The 27,686-nt window shown below is 34.0% G+C and overlaps 7 protein-coding genes and 2 long non-coding RNA genes across 12 annotated transcripts; 6 read left to right on the top strand and 3 right to left on the bottom strand.

Moving 5' to 3' along the window:
• Positions 1-486: 486 nt before the first annotated feature.
• On the top strand, positions 487-2,493 carry LOC147923503 (paired amphipathic helix protein Sin3-like 1). Its single transcript, XM_087495406.1, has 6 exons — positions 487-623; positions 1,025-1,178; positions 1,274-1,561; positions 1,653-1,938; positions 2,026-2,157; positions 2,295-2,493. Exons 2-6 carry the CDS (start codon positions 1,039-1,041, stop codon positions 2,364-2,366), a joined length of 918 nt encoding a protein of 305 aa, XP_087351532.1. The 5' UTR covers positions 487-623; positions 1,025-1,038; the 3' UTR covers positions 2,367-2,493.
• A 3,727-nt stretch (positions 2,494-6,220) lies between these two features.
• LOC147923502 (uncharacterized) lies at positions 6,221-7,641 on the bottom strand. Of its 3 annotated transcripts, none has more exons than XR_015586168.1 (3): positions 7,461-7,641; positions 6,744-6,954; positions 6,221-6,518 (listed from the first exon to the last, which is right to left on the bottom strand). It is a non-coding gene; the product is annotated as an uncharacterized LOC147923502 (long non-coding RNA). The 3 variants fall into 3 exon arrangements; XR_015586167.1 differs by having other exon boundaries at positions 6,784-6,954; XR_015586169.1 differs by having other exon boundaries at positions 6,789-6,954.
• Positions 7,642-7,939: 298 nt separating this feature from the next.
• LOC147923501 (uncharacterized) lies at positions 7,940-9,583 on the top strand. Its single transcript, XM_087496469.1, has 5 exons — positions 7,940-8,079; positions 8,166-8,450; positions 8,565-9,174; positions 9,268-9,399; positions 9,476-9,583. The coding sequence occupies exons 1-5, from the start codon at positions 7,940-7,942 to the stop codon at positions 9,581-9,583; spliced, it is 1,275 nt and encodes a 424-aa protein (XP_087352595.1).
• Positions 9,584-9,734: 151 nt separating this feature from the next.
• On the bottom strand, positions 9,735-11,558 carry LOC147923500 (uncharacterized). The gene is made up of 5 exons (XM_087496653.1): positions 11,314-11,558; positions 10,983-11,148; positions 10,801-10,881; positions 10,204-10,327; positions 9,735-10,068 (listed from the first exon to the last, which is right to left on the bottom strand). Exons 1-5 carry the CDS (start codon positions 11,465-11,467, stop codon positions 10,030-10,032), a joined length of 564 nt encoding a protein of 187 aa, XP_087352779.1. The 5' UTR covers positions 11,468-11,558; the 3' UTR covers positions 9,735-10,029.
• A 4,457-nt stretch (positions 11,559-16,015) lies between these two features.
• On the top strand, positions 16,016-19,373 carry LOC104756775 (GCN5-related N-acetyltransferase 5, chloroplastic). The gene is made up of 4 exons (XM_010479421.3): positions 16,016-16,894; positions 16,983-17,272; positions 17,399-17,477; positions 19,060-19,373. Exons 1-2 carry the CDS (start codon positions 16,197-16,199, stop codon positions 17,257-17,259), a joined length of 975 nt encoding a protein of 324 aa, XP_010477723.1. The 5' UTR covers positions 16,016-16,196; the 3' UTR covers positions 17,260-17,272; positions 17,399-17,477; positions 19,060-19,373.
• On the bottom strand, positions 17,631-19,959 carry LOC147923499 (putative serine/threonine-protein kinase PBL28). Of its 2 annotated transcripts, none has more exons than XM_087496344.1 (7): positions 19,661-19,959; positions 19,373-19,560; positions 19,041-19,239; positions 18,808-18,971; positions 18,610-18,714; positions 18,271-18,393; positions 17,631-18,172 (listed from the first exon to the last, which is right to left on the bottom strand). In XM_087496344.1, exons 1-7 carry the CDS (start codon positions 19,767-19,769, stop codon positions 17,933-17,935), a joined length of 1,128 nt encoding a protein of 375 aa, XP_087352470.1. In that variant the 5' UTR covers positions 19,770-19,959; the 3' UTR covers positions 17,631-17,932. The 2 variants fall into 2 exon arrangements, with proteins under 2 accessions (XP_087352470.1, XP_087352471.1); XM_087496345.1 differs by having other exon boundaries at positions 19,703-19,959.
• A 1,284-nt stretch (positions 19,960-21,243) lies between these two features.
• Positions 21,244-22,203, top strand: LOC104756774 (MLP-like protein 423). Its single transcript, XM_010479420.3, has 2 exons — positions 21,244-21,479; positions 21,821-22,203. Exons 1-2 carry the CDS (start codon positions 21,293-21,295, stop codon positions 22,096-22,098), a joined length of 465 nt encoding a protein of 154 aa, XP_010477722.2. The 5' UTR covers positions 21,244-21,292; the 3' UTR covers positions 22,099-22,203.
• A 1,004-nt stretch (positions 22,204-23,207) lies between these two features.
• On the top strand, positions 23,208-24,024 carry LOC104756772 (uncharacterized protein At1g24010-like). The gene is made up of 2 exons (XM_010479419.2): positions 23,208-23,366; positions 23,466-24,024. Exons 1-2 carry the CDS (start codon positions 23,264-23,266, stop codon positions 23,804-23,806), a joined length of 444 nt encoding a protein of 147 aa, XP_010477721.1. The 5' UTR covers positions 23,208-23,263; the 3' UTR covers positions 23,807-24,024.
• Positions 24,025-24,979: 955 nt separating this feature from the next.
• LOC104756771 (uncharacterized) lies at positions 24,980-25,801 on the top strand. The gene is made up of 2 exons (XR_015586838.1): positions 24,980-25,158; positions 25,247-25,801. It is a non-coding gene; the product is annotated as an uncharacterized LOC104756771 (long non-coding RNA).
• The last annotated feature ends 1,885 nt before the right edge of the window (positions 25,802-27,686 follow it).

Raw genomic sequence — 27,686 nt, 5'->3', positions numbered from 1 at the left:
TTATTTGATGTGTCCCCGATTTTCATTTTTAATTAATTTTATTTATTTAATTAATTAATTAATCTTAATTAAGTTTTTAATGGTAATTGAATGTATTTTTTTTACACATTTTAAGGTTAGTTTCATATTTGTACTTTTCAATTAATATAGTAGGATAAAATTTATAGTTGTAGATTATATTTGATTAGATTTTTAAAATCTTAGCTGTTAATTTTTAAAAAAATATGTATTAGTTTTGAATCTAATAGATTTTTTTTACTTTTCTACAATTTATTTTATTTAATGTATCCCCGATTTTCATTTTTTAATTAATTATATTTATTAAATTAATTTATTAATCTTAATTAAGTTTTTATAATGGCAATTGAATGTAATTTTTTATACATTTAAGGTTAGTTTCATATTTGTACTTCCCAATTAATATAGTAGGACTAGTATTAAGTAATAAAATATAACATATGTGTGAGGAAACAAAACCCTATGACGAAACCTTAAATAAGCAACACGAATCTGGAGAGATTTTTCTAGAAACTCATCCTTCTCTCTTTCTCTTCGATCGTGATCGCGTGGAGTTAGGGAGAAGCTTGTTCTCCAAGCTTCCTTTTTTATTTCTCCACAATTCGGTAACTATACGTACGCGATGATCTTTTTGTTTTTGTTTTTTTTGTGTGTGTGTGTAAATTTCGTTTGAGAAATACAATTTCGTATTATCTGGTTCACTGAATTCCTTTGGTAGTTGGTGGGATGGGTTTAAATCGGCTTCTTTAAATATATAATTTTTTTTCGTATCCATGATAAAATTTAGTTTAATTTAATTTCCAAATTGATTTGATCAACTTAACCCTCATATTAGACATAAGACATGCATTGTGTTTTGTTCTGTGTTTGATATTTTAAGACCTCTAATTTAGTGGTTGATTGGTTTGCTCTGTGTTGGAATTAAGTGCATGTGTAGTTTATGTGCCATAGGGTCTTTAAAAGGGCAGAGACAAATGAATCGTTTTTTTTTGATACAATGGGTTAGGCCAATTTGACCCCATGGTTAGAACACGCTTATCAGCCAAGGCAGCTATGCATGATGCGGTTTCATACCTCACTGCTGTGAAGGAAGCATTTCGTGATGAACCTGCCAAATTTAAGGAATTTCTCAGGATCTTAAATGATTTTAAAAATCATCGGTATGAATTTTTTTAACTTCTAATTATTTTACACTACAAACACACATGCATGCGAAACGATTCCTGATGTTGTTACTATATATGTCTCTTTGTAGAATGTATAAAGATAGTGGCATTGCAAGGATGACTGAGCTCATTAAAGGGCACCCAAAGCTGCTTCTTGGTCTCAGTGTCTTCCTTCCCAAGAATAAGACAACCATCCCTGCAGCCAAGGCTAACAAAGTTTTAGGCCAATCTCAAACAATATCCGTCATAAAAGTATCACCGGAGCTAACAACGCTTAATAAGCCTGCTTACTTGGCTTCTTTGAAAGAGGCATTTCGTAATGAATCTGGAAAGTATAATGAATGGCACAATATTTTGAAAGATTTTAATGCTCACAGGTTTGGAATTATTTCTCTTTTTATGTTTGGTTTTGCTCTTAGTTCTAACTCCCGTTGTGAATTAACTCTGGCGTTACTAGCCTCTTTGTAGAATTGATGAAGCTACTGTCATTTCAAGGATGGAGGGGCTTATGAAAAACCACCGGAAGCTTCTTCTCGGTTTCAGCGTCTTCCTTTCAGCTGGGGCTAAGATAACCATCCCTCCCGAGGCTGAGCAACATATTACGTCAGCTGGGGCTAAGATGACCACCCTTCCCGAGGCTAAGCAACATATTGTGGTCGATAATAACAAAAGAAAGCGAGCTAAGTGTGATGATCCAGATGATGATCCAGATGATGATCCAGATTATGATCCAGATATTGTGAACAAGCCTAAGGTATAAAATGCTTAAACTATAATACAAATAAATACCATTTTGATCATTCTTGTTTTGCTAACTTGTTGTGAGTCTCCATCCAAGAAGAAGCGAAAGAGAAAAGGAAAGAATGTGTCTCCACCAAAGAAAAAGGTGAATCTTAGCAAGCGCACAATCCATTGTAAGAAATGTGGTCAAGTTGGGCACAATTCTCGTTCATGTGGTAAAAAATCTCGTCAGGTAGTCCTTTTTCATCTTGAGTTCAGTTTTGTGTGGGAACCTTGCTCATAGTCATAGCTTTGTTTAATCTGGTGCTTCAAAATGTGTGAGATTGTTGTTGTGATTGTATCTTCTGCTGTTAAATGGCTTTGTTTCAGGCTTGTGGAAGTAGTGGATCGCTAATGAAATCGTCTCACTCTCGGCGAAATACTCAACAAGTAGAAGACTAGAAGCAAGTGTGAAGACTGTTTTTTTTTTTGTGTGGCCTTCTTCATAGTATAAAAAGTTGTGAACTCATATTTTACTGTTTTTTTGCACTGAAGATGGGTTAAGGTGTTATACATCAATATATTGACGGTGTTATATACATCACCAATAGTACGTACTCGCATCATTTTCAATAAACTCCAGTCACACGAAAAATGCTTCTTTAAACTCTTGTTCTAGTGCGAGAACAAGACACACAGAGTCAGAAAGACCAAGACAAAGCAAAAGGAACATACTGCATAAAGTCTCATGCGAGAACAAGGGGACACGGAGTCTAATTTTGCGTCTTGTTCTGGAACAGGAACAAGACTCGGAACGTAAAGACCACCACATCTACAAGTGCTACGGCTACGTGCATACCACAGAGGTCCTGTCTCAACTTGGTTTTTGATCTCACCTCCCTCTCTAATTTCGTAAAAGCTGGGACAAGCATAATCATAATCCTTTATTTGTACATCATCTTTATCCTCTTGGACAAGAAGTTTATCGCACCATAACATGATACCACCACCATTGGTCTTCTCGTGGATAAAGTATGTGGGAATACCGTTAGCGTAGAGACGGGGATGCAATATAGGGAGATGAGAGTGAGTCACCTTAAAATACTTAGTCCATGAGACAGCAGCATCAGTCACCTTGTTTGTGGCCCAAACCTCGATCCTTGGGCTGTCGTCGTGTCCAACGCGGTGTTGATGCAATAAAGAAAGCTTATCTCCTCCGAAGCCTGACAAGACAACTATACCTTTTGTTTTCTTTCCTTAGTTGATGTCATTTTAAATATTTCATATATTTGCAAGCAAGAGTTGAGGGCACTAACGATTAGGTGTATATTCAAATATTTTTATAACAATTTATTGATGTCGAAGCAAGTCGTTAACTGAGGTTTGCCATGAGGTTTGGTTCATTGTCTATGTTTCCTTCAACCGCGCGCGCTTATTTAACCAGTTGCTTGTAACTATACTATAGTTTTTCTTATAACAACTTTTTTGGGATAAATTGTTGTTACTGACTATTGATTATAGTTGATTAAGCTTTACATTCTAGTTCTACAATGGCTACAAATCTATAATGAAAAAGTTTTCGAATAAGAGAGAGACTACGAAACCAATAATTATGGTTTATATATAAGCCATAGGTATTGAAGTTGCTAAACCTTGATAGCATAAAAAAAATCTCACTTTCATAATAACCATGAAGTTCTCCACTTTGAAACCCTCTAAAGTTCTAATTTCCATGACCCGAATCTTTAAATAAATTTTAAAAATATTTTTATCGCTAAGATTAATTGTTCATCATGTGTTCTCAAAATTTGATTTAAGGTTAACAAACAAATATGTTTTGTGGAGAGGGTGTGTGCCCTTTGTGGACAAATATGTTTTATAGCTTATGTTTTGCCCTCCTTATTCTCTTTTTGCTTAAATGCATACTTCTTTTTTTTTTTGGGCAAAAAATGCGTACTCCAAATATATATTTTAACATCTAATATTCACAAATACTATTACTCCCATAAATTAATGATGGATCGATCCACTCACTGCTAATAACATGTTTTCTTCTAAATGAAGGTTCTCAGTTCTCTCACTAGATGCTTTTAGGATTAGTAGCAACAAAACTTATTAGAGCTATATATTTCACTGTCGACCTCACTGGTCTCTCCAGCTCAAGCTGTGATGGTGGAAATTAAAATGTATCAACATCACACAGACAGACTTGATTAACAAAAGATTGCAGAAATCCAACTTTTTAAATCATATAAAATACTATCTTCGTTTCTACAAAAAGAATTTTCTTAAGTTTTTATTTTTCTTATTAAAACTAGATTTTAAGCATTTTATGCATAATTTTTTACTAACTGATGGTAATGAATTGTAATATTCAAAAAAAAAAATTGAAAATAGTTAAACTTAAGAAATTACTATTGATTCATAAATGTGAGTAAAAATAATTTTGGTTCGATGTTAAATTTATTAAAAGGGGCTGATGGAGTTATTTAGTATTTAGTTATATTGGAAATATCAGAATAGTACTGATCTGTTGATTCAGAAAGCACACTTCCATCGGCTTGTTCGGGAAATCGCACAGGAGATGAACTTATTTACCTCAAACCTTCTCAATCTTTTCTTTGATTTGGTTCTTTGAATTCGATTAGTGAGTTCTTATTCATTGTTCTGTTCTTTTATCAGCCTGAATTGCGGTTCCAAATTCATGCTTTGCTGGCTTTACAAGAGGCGACAAAAGCCTTTCTTGTCTTGTCGGATTTTTCGAGGATTCCAATTTGTGTGCAATTCATGTAGCTTGTAACTATACTAAAGTTTTTTTTATAACAACTTTTTGGGGATAAATTTTTGTTACTGACTATTGATTATAGTTGATTAAGATTTACATTCTAGTTCTACGAACAATGGCTACAAATCCATAATGAAAAAGTTTTCGAATAAGACAAACTAAATAGAGACTACGAAACAAATAATTATGTTATAAGCCATAAATATTGAAGTTGCTAAACATTAATCACTTTCACAATAGCCATGATTAACAAAAGATTAACAAATGAAGGTTAGATACAAAAAGGTTTAGACCAATACTTATGGTTTATAAGCCATATGTATTGAAGTTGCTAAACATTAATCGCATCAAAACATCTCACTTTCACAATAGCCATGATTAACAAAATACTCTCTCTGTTTCACAAAGAGTGTCATTTTGGAGAAAAATTTTTGTTTCACAAAGAATGTCATTTTACATTTCCAATAAGTGTGTTAATGCTAAATTTTCTTTTTTACCCCTAAACCCAAAACTATTTCATTGAATTTAGATCATTAATCACTTATTAAATAGGGGTAAATATGTATAATTCAAACTTTTCTTAATTTGTGTAAAATATGTCAGAACGACACTCTTTGTGAAACAGAGGGAGTATTAACAAATAAAGGTTAGATACTAAAAGGTTTACACAAATAATGATGGATCTAAAATGATGAGCCTTCATCAAAACGTCTAATATTCACAAATACTATTTACTCCCATAAATTAATGATGGATCGATCCACTCACTGCTAATAACATGTTTTTTCTATAAATGAAGGCTCTCATTGGTGGTTTTCCTTTGAATAATTAAATATTAATAGAGGGTGAGAAAAATGAGAAGATAGAATGAAAACGTTTCTAGTATAAGCATCTGTAGAAACGTTTATGAACAGGTGGTCAATTATTAATGAAGTAAATTATTATTTTGAATTAATCTTTAAATAAATAACATATTACATTAAAATAGATAAAATAATATATATCAAGCAACTCTCGTTAATTTCACCATTGGTCATACTCTCAATTCTCACTTGATTAACAAAAGATTGCGGAAATCCAAAATTTTAAAAATCATATAAAATACTCTATGCATTTCTACAAGAAGAATTTTCTTAGCTTTTTATTTTTCTTCTTAATATTAGTTTTAAAGCTTTTTATGGATAAATACTAACTAATGGTAATGAATTGTAAAATTCACAAAAAAAAAAAAAACTGAAAATATATAAACTTATGGAATTACTATTGGTTCATAAATGTGAATAAAAATAATTTTGGCTGGATGTTAAATTTGTTAAAAGGTACTGACTACTGAGGGTGTTATTTGTATTTTAGTTATATTGGGGTAAATGAGAGTTGTATTGTTTTATGCATTGGTTGGGACAAAAATTTGGTCCCTCAAATATATTAATCTTATTTTCAGAGTTTTTTAATTTTGGTATGAGCATTGGTGTCCCTCAATAGTTGGTCCCCTGTATAAAATAATAATATTTTTAATATTTAAAATTAAATATTTAAATTAATAAGTAAAATCATATTAAAGTTTAAATTCAAATAAAACATATAACATTAACATTAATAACATAAGAAAATTACAAAGTTAACAATCTTTAGGTTCATAACCAAAACATTGAATGAACCATCTTTCTTGTGAAGCGTCGTGTCCAACAAGTAAGCAACACATCCTCCCACAAAGGCCTTGGACGAGAAGGGTACATTGACCATGTTGTTGAACCATCTTGCTCCGGTATGAACTGGACCATAGCCTTTGATGGCTGTGTGCTCATTGAAATATTGTGGAATCGATAGGCCTAGGAAGATTGAGAACCCCAAGATGAACAATGTTCTGAAGCTATTCAGGTTGCAGAATTGCAGACTTTACTCTAGAACCAAAGAAATAATCAAAAGCAACCTATTCTAACTTTCACAGTACTAGCCTAACAAAAATGGATATGCAACAAGCTAGGCTACACAAAGATTCTTCACTCAGTTGAAAAACTTCTAAAAGATTAGACCTTTGAGAAAAACAAGAACACCTCAAAGTTCACAACGTATAATGTTAGAGGAACAAGACACCTCACAGAGACAGAAGAGTTGGACTAGGCCTGATGGTGCAGAGAAGTATTTGAGAACGACGTATAATGCTAGAGGAACAATCGTGACATATCCGTAGAACACTCCTGCAGACCAAGTCTCCAGAATGATATCGTAGTTCTATTCTTGTTTCTTCCATTTGTAGATTTGATTCTGCAAAAAAAAAAATGCATTTCTCAATCACAACTTAACATGAACATAACCAATGTCAAACCAAAACTTAAAAGATCAAACTACATTAGCAATAACAAGTCTTCCTCTTTCTCCATAAACAAGATTCTCGTATCTTCTATTAGCTAAACCCTTAATCTGTTTGAAACTAGAGATTCATTCAAAATTCATAGCATTACCTAACAAATTTGCAGTAACCTTAGCTAACATCAATAGGATTCCAAAAATCAAATCGTTCTAATCGGTTCTATAATCAAATCAAATTAATCGGAATCCAAATCGTTCTAATCGGTTCTATAATCAAATCAAAATTTGCTTTCTAAAATCAAAACTTCGAAACCCAAAAACTTGAAATCGAAAGATTTAACAAAACTTGCTAACAAAGAAGACTCTTTTGCAATCAATCAGAAATTGAGAGAAAAAAAAAAAGAATAAACTTTAGAATTAGATAACAGAGAAGAAGAAGAAGAGGAGACGGGATCATTAACCTCAAAGCAACGTTCACTTGATTGATAGATTTCGGGAGAGAAGATCTTCACTTTGATGGAGGCGATCCAAAGTTGGAAAAAAATCGCCATCGGGATACAGAAAGAATAAAGAGAGAGAGTACGAGAGAAAAATGAAAGGGAAAATGAAACAATACCTCGAATTTTTTTTCTCTCACCCTACAGAACGACGCGTGTTATGAGGGACACATAAAAATTGTCCCGTTTGTGGGAACGTTTCTTTCATTTATCTATGATTTAAGTTTAAATTAAATCAAATAATTATGAAGGACTGTCCAAGGACGGACCAATGCACATGGTCTTAGGTTCTGTTACTTGAAGGACTCCAAAGTCACTGTTAAAGAGAAAGTGGTAATAGCTTAATTTGAGATACTAGAGAGATTCAATGATGATCTTATATGTTTTACTGAACTACAGTTCTCTTTCTTTTGATACTAAAAGGTTTAGACCAATTTCACACCATGGCCGGAAGAAAAGTACCACCGGAGTTAACTATAGATGATTCGGTTTTATACCTCACTAAAGTGAAAAAAGCATTTCATGATGAACCTGCAAAATTTAAAGAATTTCTCAATGTCTTGATTGATATTAAAGTTCATCGGTATGAATCATTTTAACTCTTTAATCTACACAACAAACACACATGTGTGATTTTTGATTCTGATGTTACTAGAAATCTTTTTGTAGAATCAATAAAGAGAGTGGCATTGCAAGGATGACTGAACTCATTAAATGGCACCCGTGGCTGCTTGTTGGTCTCTGTTTCTTCCTTCCCAAGGCTAAGACAACTATCCATGCCAAGGCTAACAAAGTATTAGGCCAATCTCAAACCATAGCCGTCATAAAAGTATCACCGGAGCTAACTAAGTGTAATGTGCATGCTTATGTGGCTTCTGTGAAGGAGGCAGTCCATGATAAACCTGCAAAATATAAAGAATGGATCAACATATTCAAATATTTTAAAAATCGCAGGTATGGAATATTTCTCATGTTATGATCGGTTTTGCTCTTACTTTTAACTCCCATTCTACTACACAACAAAACAAACATTGTGAACTAACTCTGACGTTACTTGGCTCTTTGTAGAGTTGATGTAGCTACTGTCTTTGCAAGGGTGAAGGTACTCATGAAAAACCACCGGAAGCTTCTTCTTGGTTTGAGCGTCTTCCTGCCTAAGATACCTCTTGAGGCTGAGCATCATATTACGTCAGCTGGGGATAAGATGATCATCCCTCCCGAGGACGAGAAACATATTGTGTCCGGTAATAACAAAAGAAAGCGTGTTAAGTGTGATGATCCGGATTTTGTGAACAAGCCTAAGGTAACTATGCATGATGCGGTTTCATACCTCAATGATGTGAAGGAAGCATTTCATGATGAACCTACAAAATATGAAGAATTTCTCAACCTCATCCTTTTAGTTGGGACTAAAATAACCATGCCTCCGGAGGTTGAACAACATATTATGTCAGCTGGGGCTAAGATAACCATGCCTCCCGAGGCTGAGCAACATATTACGTCAGCTGGGGATAAGATGACTATCTCTCCCGAGGCTGAGCAACATATTACGTCAGCTGGGGATAAGATGACTATCTCTCCCGAGGCTGAGCAACATATTGTGTCCGATAACAACAAAAGAAAGCGAGCCAAGTGTGATGATCCAGATTATGATCCAGATATTGTGAACAAGCCTAAGGTATAAAATGCACAAATTATATAAACTATAATACAAATAAATACCATTTTGATCATTCTTTATTTGCTAACTTGTTGTGAGTCTCCATGGAAGAAGCGAAAAAGAAAAGGAAAGAATGTGTCTCCACCAAAGAAAAAGGTGAAACTTAGCAAGCGCACAATCCATTGTAAGAAATGTGGTCAAGCGGGGCACAATTCTCATTCATGTGGTAAGAAAGCTAGTCAGGTTACTCTGGTGCTGTAAAATGTGTTAGATTGTTGTTGTGATTGTATCTTTATGCTGTTACATGGCTGTGTGTCAGGCTTGTGGAAGTAGTGGATCGCTAATGAAATCAGCACACTCTCCTCTTCATTGCCTTGTAACAATTAGAAGATTAGAAGCAAGTGCGAGGACTTTTTGGCCTTCTTAATAGTATAAAAAGTTGTAAACTGAAGATGGGTTAAGGTGTTATACATCAATATATTGACGGTGTTGTTATATACATCACCAGTAATGCGTACTCGCATCATTTTCAATAAACTCCAATCACACGAAAAATGCTTTTTAAAACTCAGTTCTAGTGGGACATAAGGTGTAAAAATTCTATTGGAGAAGAAGTCACTAAAAAGATGATTCAGTTCTTGTTCATAAATTAACCAAAAGAGGACAAGACCTCACTGTTCTTGTCAGAGGGTGAAACTAGTCCAAATTTCAATCCCTGCAACTCAAGAAATAAGCAGATTCTATGTAAAGACAACAACAAGCGAAAAGCAAACATATACACTTTTCGCTGGTCGATCAGATCTTAGACGCTTTTCGGGATAGTAGCAACAAACCCTTTTTGGCTATTTCACTGACCGACTCCTTTTACAGGCCTCATGTGCCAAGTTGCAACCTTCGTCTCTCCAGATCAAGCTGCGTTGAAGGCAAAAAAATGCATTATTATCACACACGAGGCTTGATCAACATTGCACGATGGAATGCAAGTAGCCTAATATAACACCGAAGGCTCAACTGACATTAGACAATGAGGTTGCAAGTGACACTTACCACTTTCTTGACTCGGTTGTTGGCAGCATCAGTTCCACCAAAGACACAATCTGAAAAATACGGGCTACGAACGCGTACTTCTTTCATCACCAGAATGTCTGAGTTTTCCCATTGCACAGGAAGCCTAGAAGGAAAATAAATTCACATGTGATTTCATTTGAAAGAGAGAAAGCAAATTCTACCATTTCCTCTCAACTAGATATGATTTATGTAGTCTAGAACTATGTATCTAGACAGCTTCTTAATTGTATCACAGAGAAAGGCTAAAGATACTCCACACTAGGCACACAACATATGTAGTCTACAGATAAAAGAAAATAGAAGCTTTGCATATATATAGTTGCAAAGCAAGCATAGAGCAATACAAGGCTTTTAAATCAAGTCCAGATTCTAACAATTTATCTTTGGCAATAACACATTAGAAGCTAAAACAAATTCGTCTAAATCAAGCAATTTGTTTACAAAGAACTAATCTTCAACTACACATATCATCTGATTAAAGATCTCGTCCCATTGTATAAACTCATGATCACTCTAACCTCTATTTCACTCTTAGAGAATAAGCTCGAAAACGTATAAAAAAGAGAAGAGACTTACGTCTTAGACAAAGCGTCGAAGATGCTCTGAGCCTCTACGGTAACACCAACTCCCAGTCTCTCAGCATCTGCTTCTGCTTGCCTGTGCGCTCAAAAACGTTTGTTCCCCAAGTAAGCTAATAATAAGCAAATCAGATTAAAAATTGAATTTTTTTGGAAAGGGTTCATACAACAACAACTAACCTGATAGCAAGTGCCTCTTTAGCTCGGAGACCATGAAGATCAACAGAACACTTGTCTGTATCAAGCGGATCTTCAGCTTTGCCTAAATACGAAACCCCTGTAATAAAACTAGCATTCACCATCCTTGTGTTCTTCAAATGCCCAGGTCTAGGTTTCGATCCCTCTTGTAATAAACCCAATGACTCGTCAAGGATTCCACAAATTCAGCTCATGATTATATATATATATATATATATATATGTATATATAAAAGAAACAAAATTTGATGAAACAATTTGAAAAACAAATTTAGGAAACTAGTGAGAATGAGGTCACATCGAACAAAGGATATCAAAAAAGACGAAGTTGGGAATGGGGTCGTAAGCCATGACGATCCCTCGGAACTCATCTCCGGTGATCACCCTGACTAAATAAATATTCCCCACCGCGAACTTCTCTCCTTCTCCTCCGATATCGCTGGCCACCGATGCTCCTGCTGGATCCATGGCGGCCGCCTGAATCTATCTCCTCCTCCGGCTTCTGTATCGGCCGAAGTACGGAAAAGTTATTGATATATATATCATCACAAATCTACAGACCTTAAGCCCAAATCCTTAATGGGCTTTATAGTGGATTTTCAAACGCTGCGTTTTAAACATTAGTATGTACTTCGGTTAAAACGAATAAACCGATCTAATCCAAAGAAATCTAAATACCATTATCCATAACCAAAATTCGAAAATCCCAAACCAAAATCGAACAAAAATCTGGATTTGATCACTTCTAGATCCAATTTATTAATATAGGCCACAGCCACAGGTCAAATATAAGCTAATGGTAGATAAAAAAACGCGAGATTATGATTATTAACATTTTTAAATACATTTTGTGCTCTATCTTTTTATTTATAAAATTTGAATAATTAAATTTTGTCATTTGAATAAATATTATAATTTGGATAAAATACTTGTAATAACACAACTGTTTATCATCAATGCAATTTATAACAATGCATCATCTATATCAAAAAATAAAGAAACTTAATTAATTATTATATTATTATAAAAATTATATATAAATAAAAGAAAAAAAAATGATCAAATCCTAGTTTTATTCATTTTAATTTTGTTATAATAGATTACCGAATATTGACATATTGAATCACCATCAAATCGGAGAGCTTTTATGGTTGTTGTGAAACTTTCCGATCATGGTAATATCGCATATATATGATTTTTTACATGGAGACATCTATAACTTGGGATTGGATCATCTTAAGGAACAAATATTAATGCTGTCAAATCTAAAGGTTTAATTTCTTATCTTTGTTTAATGGTTCATTGGTTTAAATGGTGAACAGTTTTGGTTTGTTCTTTCTCTGGTTATGTGAATTGTGAATAATCATAACTAATGGTGAATAATCATAATTAAATGTTCAATTTCCGTGCTTCACATATTTTTTTTTCAATTAGCTGGTCTGTTCATGTATATTAAATTGTCTAAAGGTTGTTTTGGCAGCTTTCTAGCAATATAATTTCAATTAGGTAGCATATAAAATGTTTAGACAGCTTTCTAGCAATATAATTTCAATTAAGTAGCATATAAAATAAATTATAGATAAAATTAATCTTTGGAATTTCTTTAAAAGATTTTGATTACACTTCATATGATTTTATATGGGATATGTTTAATTTGTTACATACAAAATAATTTGGATTTTAATTATTTAACTCTTTAGTTTATGTATTAGTTTATATGAACAACTTAAACTGAATTTTTGAATATCATAGTAAATATTCATTTTTATTATTTACAATATATTTGTTTTACTTCGAATGAAGCATTGCACAAATACCCTTTTTACTATACAATTTTGCAAAAATATCCTTTTTGTTGTCCATTTTCAATAATACTCTTTTTAATATACAACATAACTAAATTTTAAACTCTACACTCCAAATACTAAATTCTACTCCCTCAAAACTATATCCTAAATGTAAAATAGATAATCAAAACCTCAAAAATAAAATTCTAGAAGTTAATTTAACATATTATAATTTTGTGAAAGAGGGCAACAATGATAATGGCCAAAAATGTGGTATTTTTGAAAAGGAGTATCAACAAAACATTTTCTTATAAACCTTATTATGCAAGCTGAATAATAAAAAAATAAAATAATTAGAGAAATATGTATGCACAATTATATTGAAATACATTATATAATTTAATATTGTAATGATTTGAATATATATAGAATTTCAAAAATACCCCTTTTCTAATACCATTTTTTAAAAATACGCCTTTTAAAAACTTTATTAAAATGCCACTAAAAACTGAAATATGTGTACTCTATTTTTTTTTGTCATCATTGAATCGACAAGGCCCATGTGTAATCTTATCAAAATATACATAGGTGCTGTTTGTTTGCTAATTCAGATGCAGTATCTGGATGCAAATACATAATCTTGTTCGTTTAGTGATAATTAAGAGCATAATCTGGATGCTGTATCTGATTGCATTTTCAAAACTCATTCAAAAAAATTAGAATATCTGGATGAGTATTTTTATAGAGTTTGGATACAATGAACTCATCCAAAAGTGTTTAAAGTCGAACAACTGGACTGGACTAACCTCTTCGTGTGTGATGTTCCAGTTGAAATATTCAGTAGCAAAAAGAAGGTAACACTTCCTGCATGAGGAAGCATGAGTTCTTGGTAGAGCACATGACACCTAGGTGTTAACATATTGTGCTACTCATGAACCTTCCTTCCCTCATCCACCAAATGGCAAGTACTATCTAGTAAACTCAGGTTACCCAACTAGAACTGGTTATCTAGGGCCTCATCATAAAGCTAGGTATCATCTTGATCTGTTTGCAAGGGGAGGACCACCTACTAGCACTAGAGAGCTGTTTAACCGTAGACATTCTAGTTTGCGTTCTATGATAGAGAGAACATTTGGTGTTTGGAAAGCAAAGTGGAGGATTTTAGATAGGAAACATCCTACGTATGAGCTAAAAAAGTGGATAAAGATTGTGACAGCAACTATAGCACTTCACAACTTTATTCGAGATTCACACTTTGAAGACGGTGATTTTGCTTATTGGGAGGTGGTAGATGATTATGAGAATCATGGTGACCAAGCTGTAGAAAATGAAGAAGAAGGTAACATTGAACATACTCCATACATTCCAACTGGTGATAGAGCAATGGAGACTCTCCGTGATGTTATAACTGAAAAGATAGGAAGAGGACGTCAACTTCCGTATTAGCATCACAGCAGGTTCACAAAACACTATGGTATTATCTCCGTGATGTTTGGTTTTGATTCTTGTTTGGTTTTGATGGGAACTTGTTTGGTTTTGATGGGAACTTGGATCTCATGGCTTATGATGAGTTCTGAAGGATTGTATTATGATGGTATTATGATTGTTTTGAAGGATTATGATTGTTTGGTTTTGATGGTATTATGATTGTTTTGAAGGATTACTATAAGATTACCAAAATGTTGATTGTAATAAGGTTTTGTTGGATCATAAGTTAAAGAAGTTATTTTTTGTGTAAGGATCCTATTTTTTGTGTTATTTAAAAATGTGGAGTGATACTAATTGATATAATTTTAGAAATGTTAGATCAAAATAATTTTAAATTATATAAGTTAAAGAAATAAGAATATATTTTTAAATTATAAAAGATGATTTCATTTTTACATGTTTAAAGAAAATTCTTTACTTAATCAATAACCAAAACCACTACATCTTCAACACAAAATATAGGGTTTTTTTGGTCATTTTTTCTTTTTTTTTGTATCCAGATACATATACTAAATAACAAAACAAACATAGTTGCATCCAAATACAATTTCTAGATGCGTGAACCAAAAACACAAACGAACAGTATCTGGATGCTGCGTCCAGATGCAAAATCCAGATTTTGCTTCTAGATTACGAAAGGAACATGAATCATAAACTACACACACACATATATATATATATATATATATATATATATATATGTGTGTGTGTGTAAAATTTTATATATACTTTATAAATACTTTTTAAAAACCTTTCAAAACCTTACAAAATATTTGGATCCAGTCTCTAAGTAGTAGTTAATATCTAGAAATATCTTATAAATCTTATAAAGCTTTATAATGTTGCATATTTAAAAATGGATATTTTTGAAAATGAATAGGTGAAAGGGGCATATTTCTAAAAATATTCTCATACTTTATAATTATTTAATTAATTAAAATTAATTAACATAACTAATAAAACAATCCACACATATGTGCGGACAGTTACCTAATAGGTAACCAAATTAAGACATGACAAAAAGAAATGACTAGCAAAGCAATTCATAACTGTTTTTCCAAGTTGCTTAACCGGTGCAGACCTCAACGAAAAAGACATGGAGAATGACATATTGGGAGATATAACACTAATCAACTTTCAGATGTTAACAAATCAGTGGAAATTGCAAACCTGAGAAATACTTCCAGAGAAAATCTTGCAAAAGGATAATCAATTCTAGATTCTGAGAAAACGACAACATCTCTTCATAAACCAAAATAAAATGTGTTGTTGTACTTAGTTCCTGCATTTAACATACCAGATGAACCAAAATAAAGATAAGAAAAAATAGCATCCATACCTATTTTTCTCAATTTTAATCACATTTACATTCATTTCATTTATAAGTAGTTATCTATTTGGATATGTTTTAAGAAATATTAATATGCTACAAGTATCCACAATTCTATTGGTGTCTACATAACTACGAAAATATGGATTTAATGTTATCATTATATACTAAACCCTAAATCTTTAAAACCTGCAAATTCGATTGTCTATCGAAATTATCACAAATATATGAATTTGATATTATCATTGTATCCTAAACCCTAACTCTCTCGCCACTATTACTAATGCTCATAGTCTCATCAAATCTACTATGAGAAGAAGTGGAAAGAATTCCAAGCTGGTGACGTGGATTTAAACAAAGGGAAAAGCAGAGATTGGGATCGAAACAAAAGGTTTGACTGGGAAAAAGAGAAAAGCAGAGACTGGAGTCCAGACAGAAGCTTCCAACTCCATATGAGGTAGACTAAAAACGCCGCGTTTTAGAGATTAGAATAGAGATCACCAAATATGATGTCGTCGTTATTTTATCCAATCTAATTGGGTTATAGAACAGCGATGCTCTGAACCACCAGCAAATCGGAGTCTGTGTATCAATGGCGGCTGTAAGCATCTCTCTCGCTTTCTCTGTTGATCATCTCAAACCAAGCCAACCAACGAAGTTTGGATTCTCCTCGTCTTATTCTTCTTCTTCGCCTAGATATCCTTTACTCTACTCGTGTAAATCTCACCGTTCCACCTCCAACCTCAGATTCGCTTTCCCTCCTTCGCATTCTCCAGTCTCAACAGTTACAGAAACGGGAGATGAACAACCTACGAAATCGACCGGAAGCTACGCGTTTCTAGAGGAAACGTTTCGCACTGGGAGGTTTTTGAGCAACGACGAGTTGGAGAAATTGAAAACTCTCGAAGGGTTTGCGTATTTTCAGGAGCTTGAATCTGGGACGATGTGGGTTCGAGTTATGAGATCTGATGAGATGGACTCGACGGTTCATCTCTTGGCTGAGTCATTTGGTGAATCTATGTTATTGCCTTCTGGTTATCAGTCTGTGTTACGGTTTTTGGTTAAGCAGTATTTGATTGAGAGGAGAGAAGTGTTGCCACACGCAGTGACTTTAGTTGGGTTCTTTAGGAAAAAAACTGATGGGTGTAGTGATGGAGAGGAAGCTGAGATGGCTGGTACTGTAGAAGTGTGTTTGGATAAACGTGGCGCTAATGCTTCACCTCCTTCCCCAACTCCTCCTAAGGAATCGCCTTATATTTGCAACATGACTGTGAAAGAAGATCTTAGAAGGTATTTGGCACTGCTCTCTGTACTGTTGATTTCGTTTTTTAAGAGAGTTTGTGTTGTGTTTGACTGTTTGTGTTATGACTTTTGTTAGGAGGGGAATTGGATGGCATTTGTTGAAGGCGAGTGAGGAACTGATATCACAGATTAGTCCATCAAAGGATGTATACCTGCATTGTAGGATGGTCGATGAGGCTCCGTTTAATATGTACAAGAAAGCAGGGTATGAGGTTGTGAAGACAGATACTGTTTTGATCCTTTTGATGTTACAACGGCGTAAGCATTTGATGCGCAAAAAGCTTCCACCTTGTTACACCAATCCTTCGGATACGGTAGATATAGAGAGGTCTGAAAATCACCTCATCTGCTAATGCGTGAACACGGGTACGGTTTTTTTTCTTTCTATCAATGTACCAATTAGTTTTGTATTTTTCTCTACCTTGTTTGAATTCATAACAAAATTTCGATGTAAACCAAGTAATTCAGAATTGGTTGTGATTCATCATGTAGGAGGTAAATGTGACTTGACCAAGGACACGGGTTCATACCCTGTTTGCTTCAACTTGCTGTTTATAGAATCTTAGTTGAGGTACGCTACACATGCTCTTATATTTATCAAACGTATTTTACAAGCTTTACCTGTTGTTATTTGCTTCATGCTTCTAGTAGTGGCAGTGATTGTGTTCTTGTTCATATATATATATATATATATGTGGTCCAATCTTCAAGCATAAGGCAAAAGTAAACAGAAAAGGCTACACCTGTTTATTTATATACTCATTTCTCTTCAAGCAAAACATAAATGACAAATACACCATACCATACAAATATATGTATTGTTTGATCCAATATGCTTTGTGCCTCTATAGTATTATACATATACACATCCAAATAATATCGTTTAGCAGTTGGAAGTTGAATTCAAATTTTCCCACATATATAATTAAAGATTGCTTTGTTTTATGTTATCAAGTTTCATCAGTGGCCTCTCATTTTAGGAAAAATGATAGTAATCCATATTACTGGTTTCAAAGAATTTGGTGTCTAGAGCTTTCTGAATGTAGGAATCGTCCCACCCAAACCACCCTTCGAGTTTGTATAGATTATTAGTTGCAGTTCCTTAACACAATCCATCACTGATGGTCGCTCTTTACTCTCTATACGGATGCACCGTGACGCCAGATCAGCAAACATAGCTATAGCTTCCATGCTGTATGAATTCCTAGGCAGCTCTGCATCTATAACTTTTCGCAATTTCTTTCTGTCATTCAGTATATTTCTAACCTGAAACATAGAGAAAATTTAGCAGTTTATTCCAATGTTAGTTTCTTCAGTAAACATTTTGTGTCTGTGAATCTTAGAACCTAGAAAGTCCATTTTACCTGTAGCACCAGGTTCTGTTCATTTGGGCCCTGAGTTAAGTCAACTGCTCTGCGTCCAGTAAGTAGTTCTAGCAGTACAACCCCAAATGCATAAATGTCGCTTTGTAGAGTAAGTTTACCTGTCTGCCACAGGAAAAATTGGAACAAAATTATGCTAGAAACTGTTTTTCCTTGCTTTGGGGTTCTGATATGTGAGTGTGATAAAGTTCCTATTCCTAGAAATTTTATGTCATTACTAGCAAGTTTTGAATTTAGTAAGTAGCGTATACTGAACCCTTTGCCATCTCATCCTCATTTACAGGATGAGAATCATGTGAAGATATAAGTAAGAATCTTTACCGATGTATATTCTGGGTCGAAATAGCCGAATGTTCCTAGAACTCTTGCTGTCACACAAGTATCCTTCCCTTCTGGCATCAACTTTGCTAGTCCAAAGTCGGATATCTGCAAGGATTATACACGCACGTCTTAGTTTTAGTGTATGCTTGATACTAATGTTGCATAGAGCACCCATTTTTCTATTTATTTTATAAGCACCTTTGCATTAAAGTTGGAGTCTAGTAGCACGTTGGTGGATTTGAAATCTCTGTGAACAATTGGAATCCCAACAGAAGAACTTGAATGGAGATAGGCTAGTCCTTTTGCTGCCCCAAGTGCAATCCTGAGCCTTATTGGCCAGCTTATTTTGGCTTCTTTAATTCCTGTGACAAAGACACAGTTTAGTGTCCAATTGGCTTTTCGTGGATAGAACTTTTCTTTCATTGACTAACCATTCAAATGATCTTGCAGGTTTCCATTTTGCATATATTCATATACTAGGAACCGGTGTTTTCCATCTGCACAATAGCCGATCAAAGCGACCAGATTTGGATGGTCAAGTCTGCTCAAGATATCCACCTCCACACGAAATTCTCTCTCTCCGTCAGCCTTTTTAAAAGGAGGTAAATCCATTTTCTTGATTGCAACAACCTACAAATAGCGAGGGATCAAGATAATATGTATGCTATTCTAATAGCTCATCCTTCTCAAGATTTACTTGTAAAAATTGTTTCTAACATTACAAAGACTGTAAATCACATAAATAAAGCTATATAGTTCCTACCTCTCCTGTTTTTAAAGTGCCTTTGTAAACTCGGCCAAAGCCTCCTTTACCGAGTAGATTCTCATCACTGAAGGAACTTGTGGCCTCCTCCATTTCCTTGAGGGTATAAACTGATGACCCGTATCTTCGTTTCCTTGGCTGAGACGCCTGATCTTCGATTTGCCAGCACTCTGCTGTTCTGTAGATCCCTGAGAAGAAGGTTAGTTTCACAGAGATGTTTCAGTTTCACCTAAACCCTTTTTTTTTTTTCAGTAATAGTAATGTCGGAAACCAAAAATAGTAACATACTTTTATGCCATCTGGCGAAGATGATGGAGAAAAGGAACGTACATGGATCCGTATCATAAGATTTGCTTCTCCTTCTCTTGTTCCAAGCTGAAACAAGTGGAAAATGCATAGCTTTTAGGTTGTGGTTGGCTTTTCCTATGCTTTGTAGATGCGAGAGACCATGAGAAGAAAGCTTCTGGTATGTCTTTAGTAGTGGTGAATCCTTCGTAAGTTAGTTGCTTCCAACGAAACAGAAAAGATTGTTGTGGTTGAAGATGATAGATATAGAGGAATGTATGAAGTTAATTGATTTTGAGGGTAAGATTTCTGAAATACTCAACAGCAGTATTTCAACTACCGAAGTTCAAGAGAGAGAGAGAGAAGGAGAGAGAGAAAGAGAAAGAGACGGTAGAGCTGAAGAATACGTAGATTACATGTACGTAAAGCAAAAGAAAATGAGAGCATCTTGAGAAAGACTTTGATGTTTCTTTTCAACTCTTAAGGGTCGAGTTCTCGGTTCGGTTCTCTTGTCTGAATCTATCAGAACATGCGTACGTACGTATCTGTGTCGATCAAGAAGAGAGATGGGACGCTGCTTTCAGATTGTTTCCTTCCCTTTCTCGTTTCAATTCTTTTCCACTATATATGTTTTTTAATCAATAATGTTGTTTTCATGCGTCCGTTGAGAGATATTATGATACATAAGTATATTTGTAAGAAAACCTATAATTTTCTTAAAAGCAATCTTAGTATTATAATTACCTTGTCAAATCCTAGGATACTGTAACTTTAACGTATCCAATTATATTATTCAAAATTTGGGTCTGGATGAACTTTTGCTTCAAATAGACATGATGACTCATCTGATAGAATTTTGTTTGTCGTTTCTATTTTATGATTACCGAGTGCTTGCCGTTTACTAGCTATGGAAGACAACAACATGCTGTTTCCTAGCAGAACAGGGAAATAAAAGTACCTAACGATGATGATGAGATTGTTTCGGCTTATATTGCACCGAACCATGCCACCAAGAAGATCATTTTTAAAAGTTAATAGCAGATATTTCAGATCTTTATCATTAAGATTTTTTTTGTTCCTATGAAAATAAAATTTGCAATCAAGTTGTTATATGTTTGTATAACTGTGTGACGTGACTCCTCCGCATTTACTGATTTATTTGATACTAATACATTATTTAGAACCAATTATTCAATCTCATCAGGGTTCACATTGGTCCACAGTTATTATGAGAGGTCATAAATGAGATCCCCGGCCCTCATATGTAAAATGTGCTACTTCATTTTACTTGGTTCATAGTTCTTTTGTTGAAAGGCACAAAAGAAAGGTGGAGGCAATGGTAATCACATGACACAAAACACAGTCGACGTCATATTTACACTACCTACCCAATTTATTATTTGATTCATCCACCTCATTGAGTGGTTGACGTAGCAATGAAAAATGGCAAATGAAGATATTTATAAGCTTTGGGTTAGTTGTATAGGTTGCTCCACATAGTAAATGCAATTTTTCATATCACTAAAGGCTTCAAAACTTCTCTCTATATATAGACACGACGAGTTGTATTAAAAAATCATTCAAAGACATATATATATAATACTTGAGTTTTTCTTTTCTTCTTAAACTAGGAAAATGGGATTGAGTGGTGTTCTTCATGTGGAGGTTGAAGTTAAGTCTCCGGCTGAAAAGTTCTGGGTAGCCCTTGGCGACGGCATCAATTTCTTTCCCAAAGCTTTCCCTAATGACTACAAAACCATTCAAGTTCTTGCTGGCGATGGGAATGCTCCAGGCTCCATTCGCCTCATTACTTATGGAGAAGGTACACTGCCTCACTCTATCTTTAGTTTGTAACCATTAATAATTCATGTTTCGAATAATTTCCTAAATGGCAAAATTGAATGGAGAGAACCATAAATGTTGTCGCATTCAATCAGATTAAGTACTTCATTCCAGAAGACATATATTTTTCAAAAAACCAAGTGTGGTTCTACATCGGAAGAGATGTATGTATTAAAGATTTTAATAAGAGAAATATTCCTATCATGTCCCTTAATGGTATAATTCAGCATAGTTAAACACTAGAAGCACTATGTTTCACTCTCTCACCATAAAATTATTCAAAATATGTTAACTTGTTTCTACTTTTACCCGTATATATAGGATCTCCACTGGTGAAGATATCGGCTGAGAGGATCGAAGCAGTGGATTTGGAGAACAAAAGCATGTCGTACAGCATCATCGGCGGCGAAATGATGGAGTACTACAAAACGTTCAAAGGAACCATCACAGTTATTCCTAAGGACGGGGGAAGCCTTCTGAAATGGTCTGGTGAGTTTGAGAAGACCAGCCATGAAATCGCTGACCCACACGTCATCAAGGACTTTGCTGTCAAGAACTTCAAAGAGATAGATGAATATCTCCTCAAGCAAAGCGCTTAAAAGTTGAATCTTTAAAATATATAAGTATGGGTTCTATTGCGCGTCTCTATAAAACTTATCTTAAGTAAGAAGTTAAATAAAGTGGATCCTCTTGAGTTATCCTTATTTATGATTGCGGAGTTTGGGTTTCGGAGTATATTACATAGAGACACTGCACGTCACATATTTACAATATATGCCCATGAATATTATTATATCAGTACGTAGTATTTGAACAATACTAGAGACTAGCTAGAGAGGTTTATAAATAATAAACCGTATTTTATAAAGAAAAAAAATAAACTGCTTTTTAAACAAAGAAAAATAAAAATAAATCTTATCTTAAAAATTTGTTATTCAAATTAAATATAGGAGAAGAACAAGGCCACAATAAACTTTTTACAAAAGCCAAATTTGAAATAAAACAAGTCGAATCTAACAATTGAAGAGTTGTTAATGAGTAATGACTTAATATGGTTTGAGTTTGACGGTCGAGCACGAGCAAAGACATTCGGATAGATGGAGACGACTTGCCATCATGCCATGCAATGAGCAACAACATTATTTATTGCTTTGCTACTTGGACACGGATGAAGAATCAATATTCAATTTAGTGGCTCAAGATCTATTACTTCCTCCGTTTCACAATAAGTGTCATTTTGACACTTTTTCTTGTTATAAAAAGAGTGTCATTTTATGTTTCCAATACAAATTTTAAGCTTAAATATATTTTTACCCCTATTATTTGAGCTTATTAATTAGAAAGAGAAAAAACTTTAGTGTATTTATAAAGGGTAAAACAGAAATTTAAACAATTTTCTTAATTTGTGTGTATTATGTCAAAATGACACTCTTTGTGAAACAGAGGGAGTATATCAATTTATTATTGATTTTTTAAATCATGTTTGATTTGTTTTTTTTTCCTGTTAAAATCTAACATAATATTTAGGCCTTGAATGATAGTAGATTTTACAATAATTTATGGATTTTGTTTCTCAAAATAGATTTCTTTTAAATTAATCATCATTTAAAACCAACAACCATTCATGGCCTTAGTTCATGTAGTAGTAAGTACATTCTAACAAATTCATCAAACTCTTTCTACATATAAAGACCTTCATTGAGAAGATTATTATCAAACCCACATAACAAATATACTTAAGAGAGAAAAAAAAAAAAAACGATAATGACACTAGGAGGATATCTCTCTGTTGAGTTTGATATCAAGTCTCCGGCGTTTAGATTCTGTCAAAGTTACATGGCGATAGCGAAACCCACAAGAGACCAAGGTAACTATTTCCCATTACATATAAAAACATATGTTGATTCATAATTCATTTAATATTTCTTGATTACAATTCTAATTGCTATATATGTTTTCACCAAAGCTTTGGTTGAGGAGCTGGAGGTTGATCTACCTACAGAGAAGAAAAGGTTTCAGTTAAGAATGATGGGCTTTCAGATCTCGGAGTGGTTCAAGACGATCACAACACCTTTCATCAACTGTACTGTTGATCATGAAGAGGCCAAGTCGAGAAACCCGGATAACTACAAGAAACTCGAAGGAACCATGACCGTCATTCACACAGAAGGTAATGACGGTGGCCGAGCATTCTGGACCGTAGAGTATGAGAAGATTAGCGATGACATCAAGGACCCACGTTTCATCGTCGACACTATTACAAGATACTTTCAGGCGATGGATGAGAGAATCTTTAGAATGATCTGAAATAGTCAAACAGAGTACATGAGACTTAATATATATAGTTATATATCGATCATACAGTTTAGAATAATTTATGATGATTGATACTAGTTATCGTTTAATAATGGTTGGCATTTAGCAAGGATTTGCTCTTGAAGCTTTCAAGATGCATAATTAATATATCGATCTGGATATTATTGTTGTATCGACGATATATTCTAATAAAAAGGATGACTTATTAATCCATGTTTTATTATTGGGAAAGTGAATTGTGCAATGTAAATTAATTGCTTATGGTTTAAGTTAATTTAGTTATGCACAAATATTCTTCCATGTAGATTCAATTTTTCAACATACTAAGTTACTAACAGTTGGTGAGAGCCATGAACACATGATCACACCCTCATGTATTGTCATTTTTAGTTAGAAAATTGATGAACACAATTACACAAACCCTCACCTTATAGAACAATCGCTTTTACTCACTCATCAGTTTCCTCATACTTGATACTTTTTTTAAAAAAGGTTTTGAAGGAGATTGAAGATTCAGTAACATACTTTGCTTAGCTCGAGTTAACAATATACTGCATGTATTGTGTTTTATTATTAATTCACTATTTATACCATTGAGGTTTTATTTTTTATTATTATTCCAGTTAATCGCTATAAAAGATAAAATAACTAAACAAGTTCTAAATCAGGTTGCTAAATATGTGACTCAATTTATGTAAGTTGCGTGACGTGTGCCTATATATTTTGTATTTATTCCACAACATTCACTAGTTATGTCTAAGTTCATAACGTTCACATGGGTTGATAATCGTATACTATAAAAGACAAAATAATAAAACGCGTTTTGTGTTACATGAAGCTCATAGAGCAAGAATCATTTAAGAAGAATTTGACTAGTGATCATATATTTCTAAAAATGTGTCTCAAAACAAAATAATTTACGTAAACCACTTGATAGATTGAGTTAATCGATACACAAATTAATTAGGCTGTTGAAATCAATGTGGTCTGCAAATTTTATTTACTTCCATGTACCACATTCGTCTGCAAATCAATGTGGTCTGCAATTCAAATACTGAACTTTAGGTTAGTTTTAAAAAGATTCCACAGAGTGAAAAAGTTAGATGGGTGGGGTTAGGTGATTTTATTTAATGTAATTAACTAATTGTCATAAACCTCTGTCTTTCTATATAACCACATTCATTATACTGAGAAGGTTATTATCAAACCCACACATAACATAGACTTCAAAAACAAAAACAAAAAATAGAGAATGGCACTAAACGAATATACTCATGAGTTTGACGTGAAGTCTCAGGCGGACGACCTGTTTAAAGATTTCATGAAAGAATTAGAAGACAATGGTAAGTCTTCAACAGTATTACATACATCTTATTTAATCTGCTAACTATTTTTTCGACTAAACCCTTAATTTCTATGTTTCAACATAAGATGAGGTGGGTATCGAGGCTGAGGATTGGGAGAAAAGAGTAATTACGAGAAATGTGATCAGCACTGATTTTTTGAGGAAGTACAACTACAAGACGTACAAAGTAACCGCCACCATTACTCCTAGGGGTGACGGTGATGGTAGCCGTGTGAAATGGACCGTCAAGCTCGAGATGATTCCCGGAGAGATCCACGTCGGCCCACACATCAATTCTCCAACATAAATTCAAGAACTATTGAGTTTTATCGTAAGTCTCCGGCAGAAGAATTGTTTAAAGCTCTCATGGACCGTAGTGTTTGAAAAGATATCTGATGACATCGACGACCCATATCTAGCCATCAACACAGCTGCTTATTTCGTTAGGATGATCGATGCCAAAATCCTTAAATAAATATGTCCTAACTTGCAAGGTTCGTCTACATTGCAAAACGTCGTCTAAATAAACTGGCATACATATCTATATATTTATTGCAAATTTGCAATAAACGTTTGGTATTTTGGGGATGTATGGACTCGATCGTATAGCTATATTATAATGAATATCTATTGGCATATTATTGTTGGACCGGATGCATGATTATAATTTTCCCCAACTGGGTGAGCTAATTGGCGGCTTATGCAACTTGTTTGCTTAATAAAGATATATTCTCATGTTCTCCTTTACCTTAAAAAATTATGGAGAAGGCAACTTAATCTAACCAAGTTAGCTACTTAGGCTTTGAATGGTTGCTGCATACACTCCATACTACCTAGTGCATACTAACAATTTAGTATGGAGTATAATGGACTGGAGTATGGAGTAAATAGTAGTATGCACAACACCATACTATAGTATGCATAACACCATACCATTATGAATGGTAAAAATCGGACTATGGTATGGAGTGGTGTGTACAAAAAGATTAAAAACAATTTAAATAATATTTTTAATTATAATTAATTAATAACTATTACAAAATGTTTTTAAAAATTACAAATCAAAATCTATTATTTCGATTATCCCATAACATATCAGCAATATTGTCTCGTATGTTTGCCATATATGGTCTATCTTCTCTCTCGACCTCATCTTGTTCATTTGAGTCATTTTGCTCATTTTCTCTATGCACTTCTGAAGAATCTTCAAAGAAATCTGTATCCGAAAAATTCGAAACTCTAATAAAGTTGTGGAGTCCCATCGTGGCGATAATTACTCTCTTTTGCACTTCCAAACCATATCTCGGATCATCCCTAAGAATCCTCCACTTCTTCTTCCATACTCCAAAAGTTCGTTCTATAATAGAACGTAAAGATGCATGAGATCTGTTAAATAACTCTTCTTTGTTCCCTGGCGGAGGACCATTGTTAAATTGTGACAAGTGGTATCTCACAACCCGATTTCGTGATGATCTGTAGGGAGCTAAGAAACCTTGCTTATTTGGATATCCTGAATCCACCACATAATATTTATCTCCAGGAGGCAATGGAAATTCAGGATCACCATCTTGAGCAAGTGAGAGTACTCTTGTGTCGTGACATGAACCGGGTGCTCCGTTCCAAACATATGTGAATAGCATATTCATATCACATATTGCCATTACGTTGAAGCTTGTTCTATCATGTCGACTCCAATACATGGCTTGCAGTTCAGGCTTGACTTTAACACATACATGAGTGCCATCCATTGCCCCAACAAATCCACTAAAAAAGGGCCAATATCGTCGATCCGCTTGAAGATGTTGTGGAATCCGACGTAGTTCTTGCATTGTAGGCGTCTTTATGTAATCAAAGGCAAGCAACTTAGTAGCTCTCAACACTTCACCAAATTTTCTCTTCACAGTCTCTTGATTACGTCCGAATCTTAGGCCAATATCACGCTGAACTTCGTTATGCCCACACACTCGAAGAAACATAGCCACACTCTCCTCAATGCTAACATTTTGTGTAGGTTGTAAACCATAATTCTGACTGAGAATATTGCATAACTCTGTAAAGGCAACAAATGACATTCTCAATAGTTGGAGACATGCAGCGTTGTCATTTTGAATACGGTCTCGAAGATTCTGCCATCCTAATCCTCCCCCTGTCTGGTACGGTCCTCTATGAACATACCGCTCATAGTAATCTAATGTAGGTTGTATAAGTAAATCTTCCATCTGCTCATTTTCCAAAGTCCATAGTTCAAATCTTTCTGCATCGGATAAATTTTGAATTCCTTGTGATTGTAATTGACAAATCCGATAAACCTGCAAAAATACAAAAAAAAATAACAACATTAGTTTTATTAGTTTATGCATAATGATATGTTGTCTTATATAATAGTAGGTGGTCTTAATAATAATAATATGTTGTCTTATAATAATATGTTGGTATAATAGTACGTGCATGGTCTTATAATAGCTTTATTAATAGTACATGGGTATAATAATACGTTTAGTACGTGGTCTTATAATAGCTTTCTTA

This window comes from Camelina sativa, chromosome 17 (genome assembly GCF_030686135.1).
Source record: "Camelina sativa cultivar CO46 ecotype springtype chromosome 17, ASM3068613v1".
In the NCBI taxonomy this organism is placed as follows: domain Eukaryota; kingdom Viridiplantae; phylum Streptophyta; class Magnoliopsida; order Brassicales; family Brassicaceae; genus Camelina; species Camelina sativa.
The sequence above is the reverse complement of the archived record's forward strand: the minus strand, read 5'-3'. Positions and strand labels throughout refer to the sequence as shown.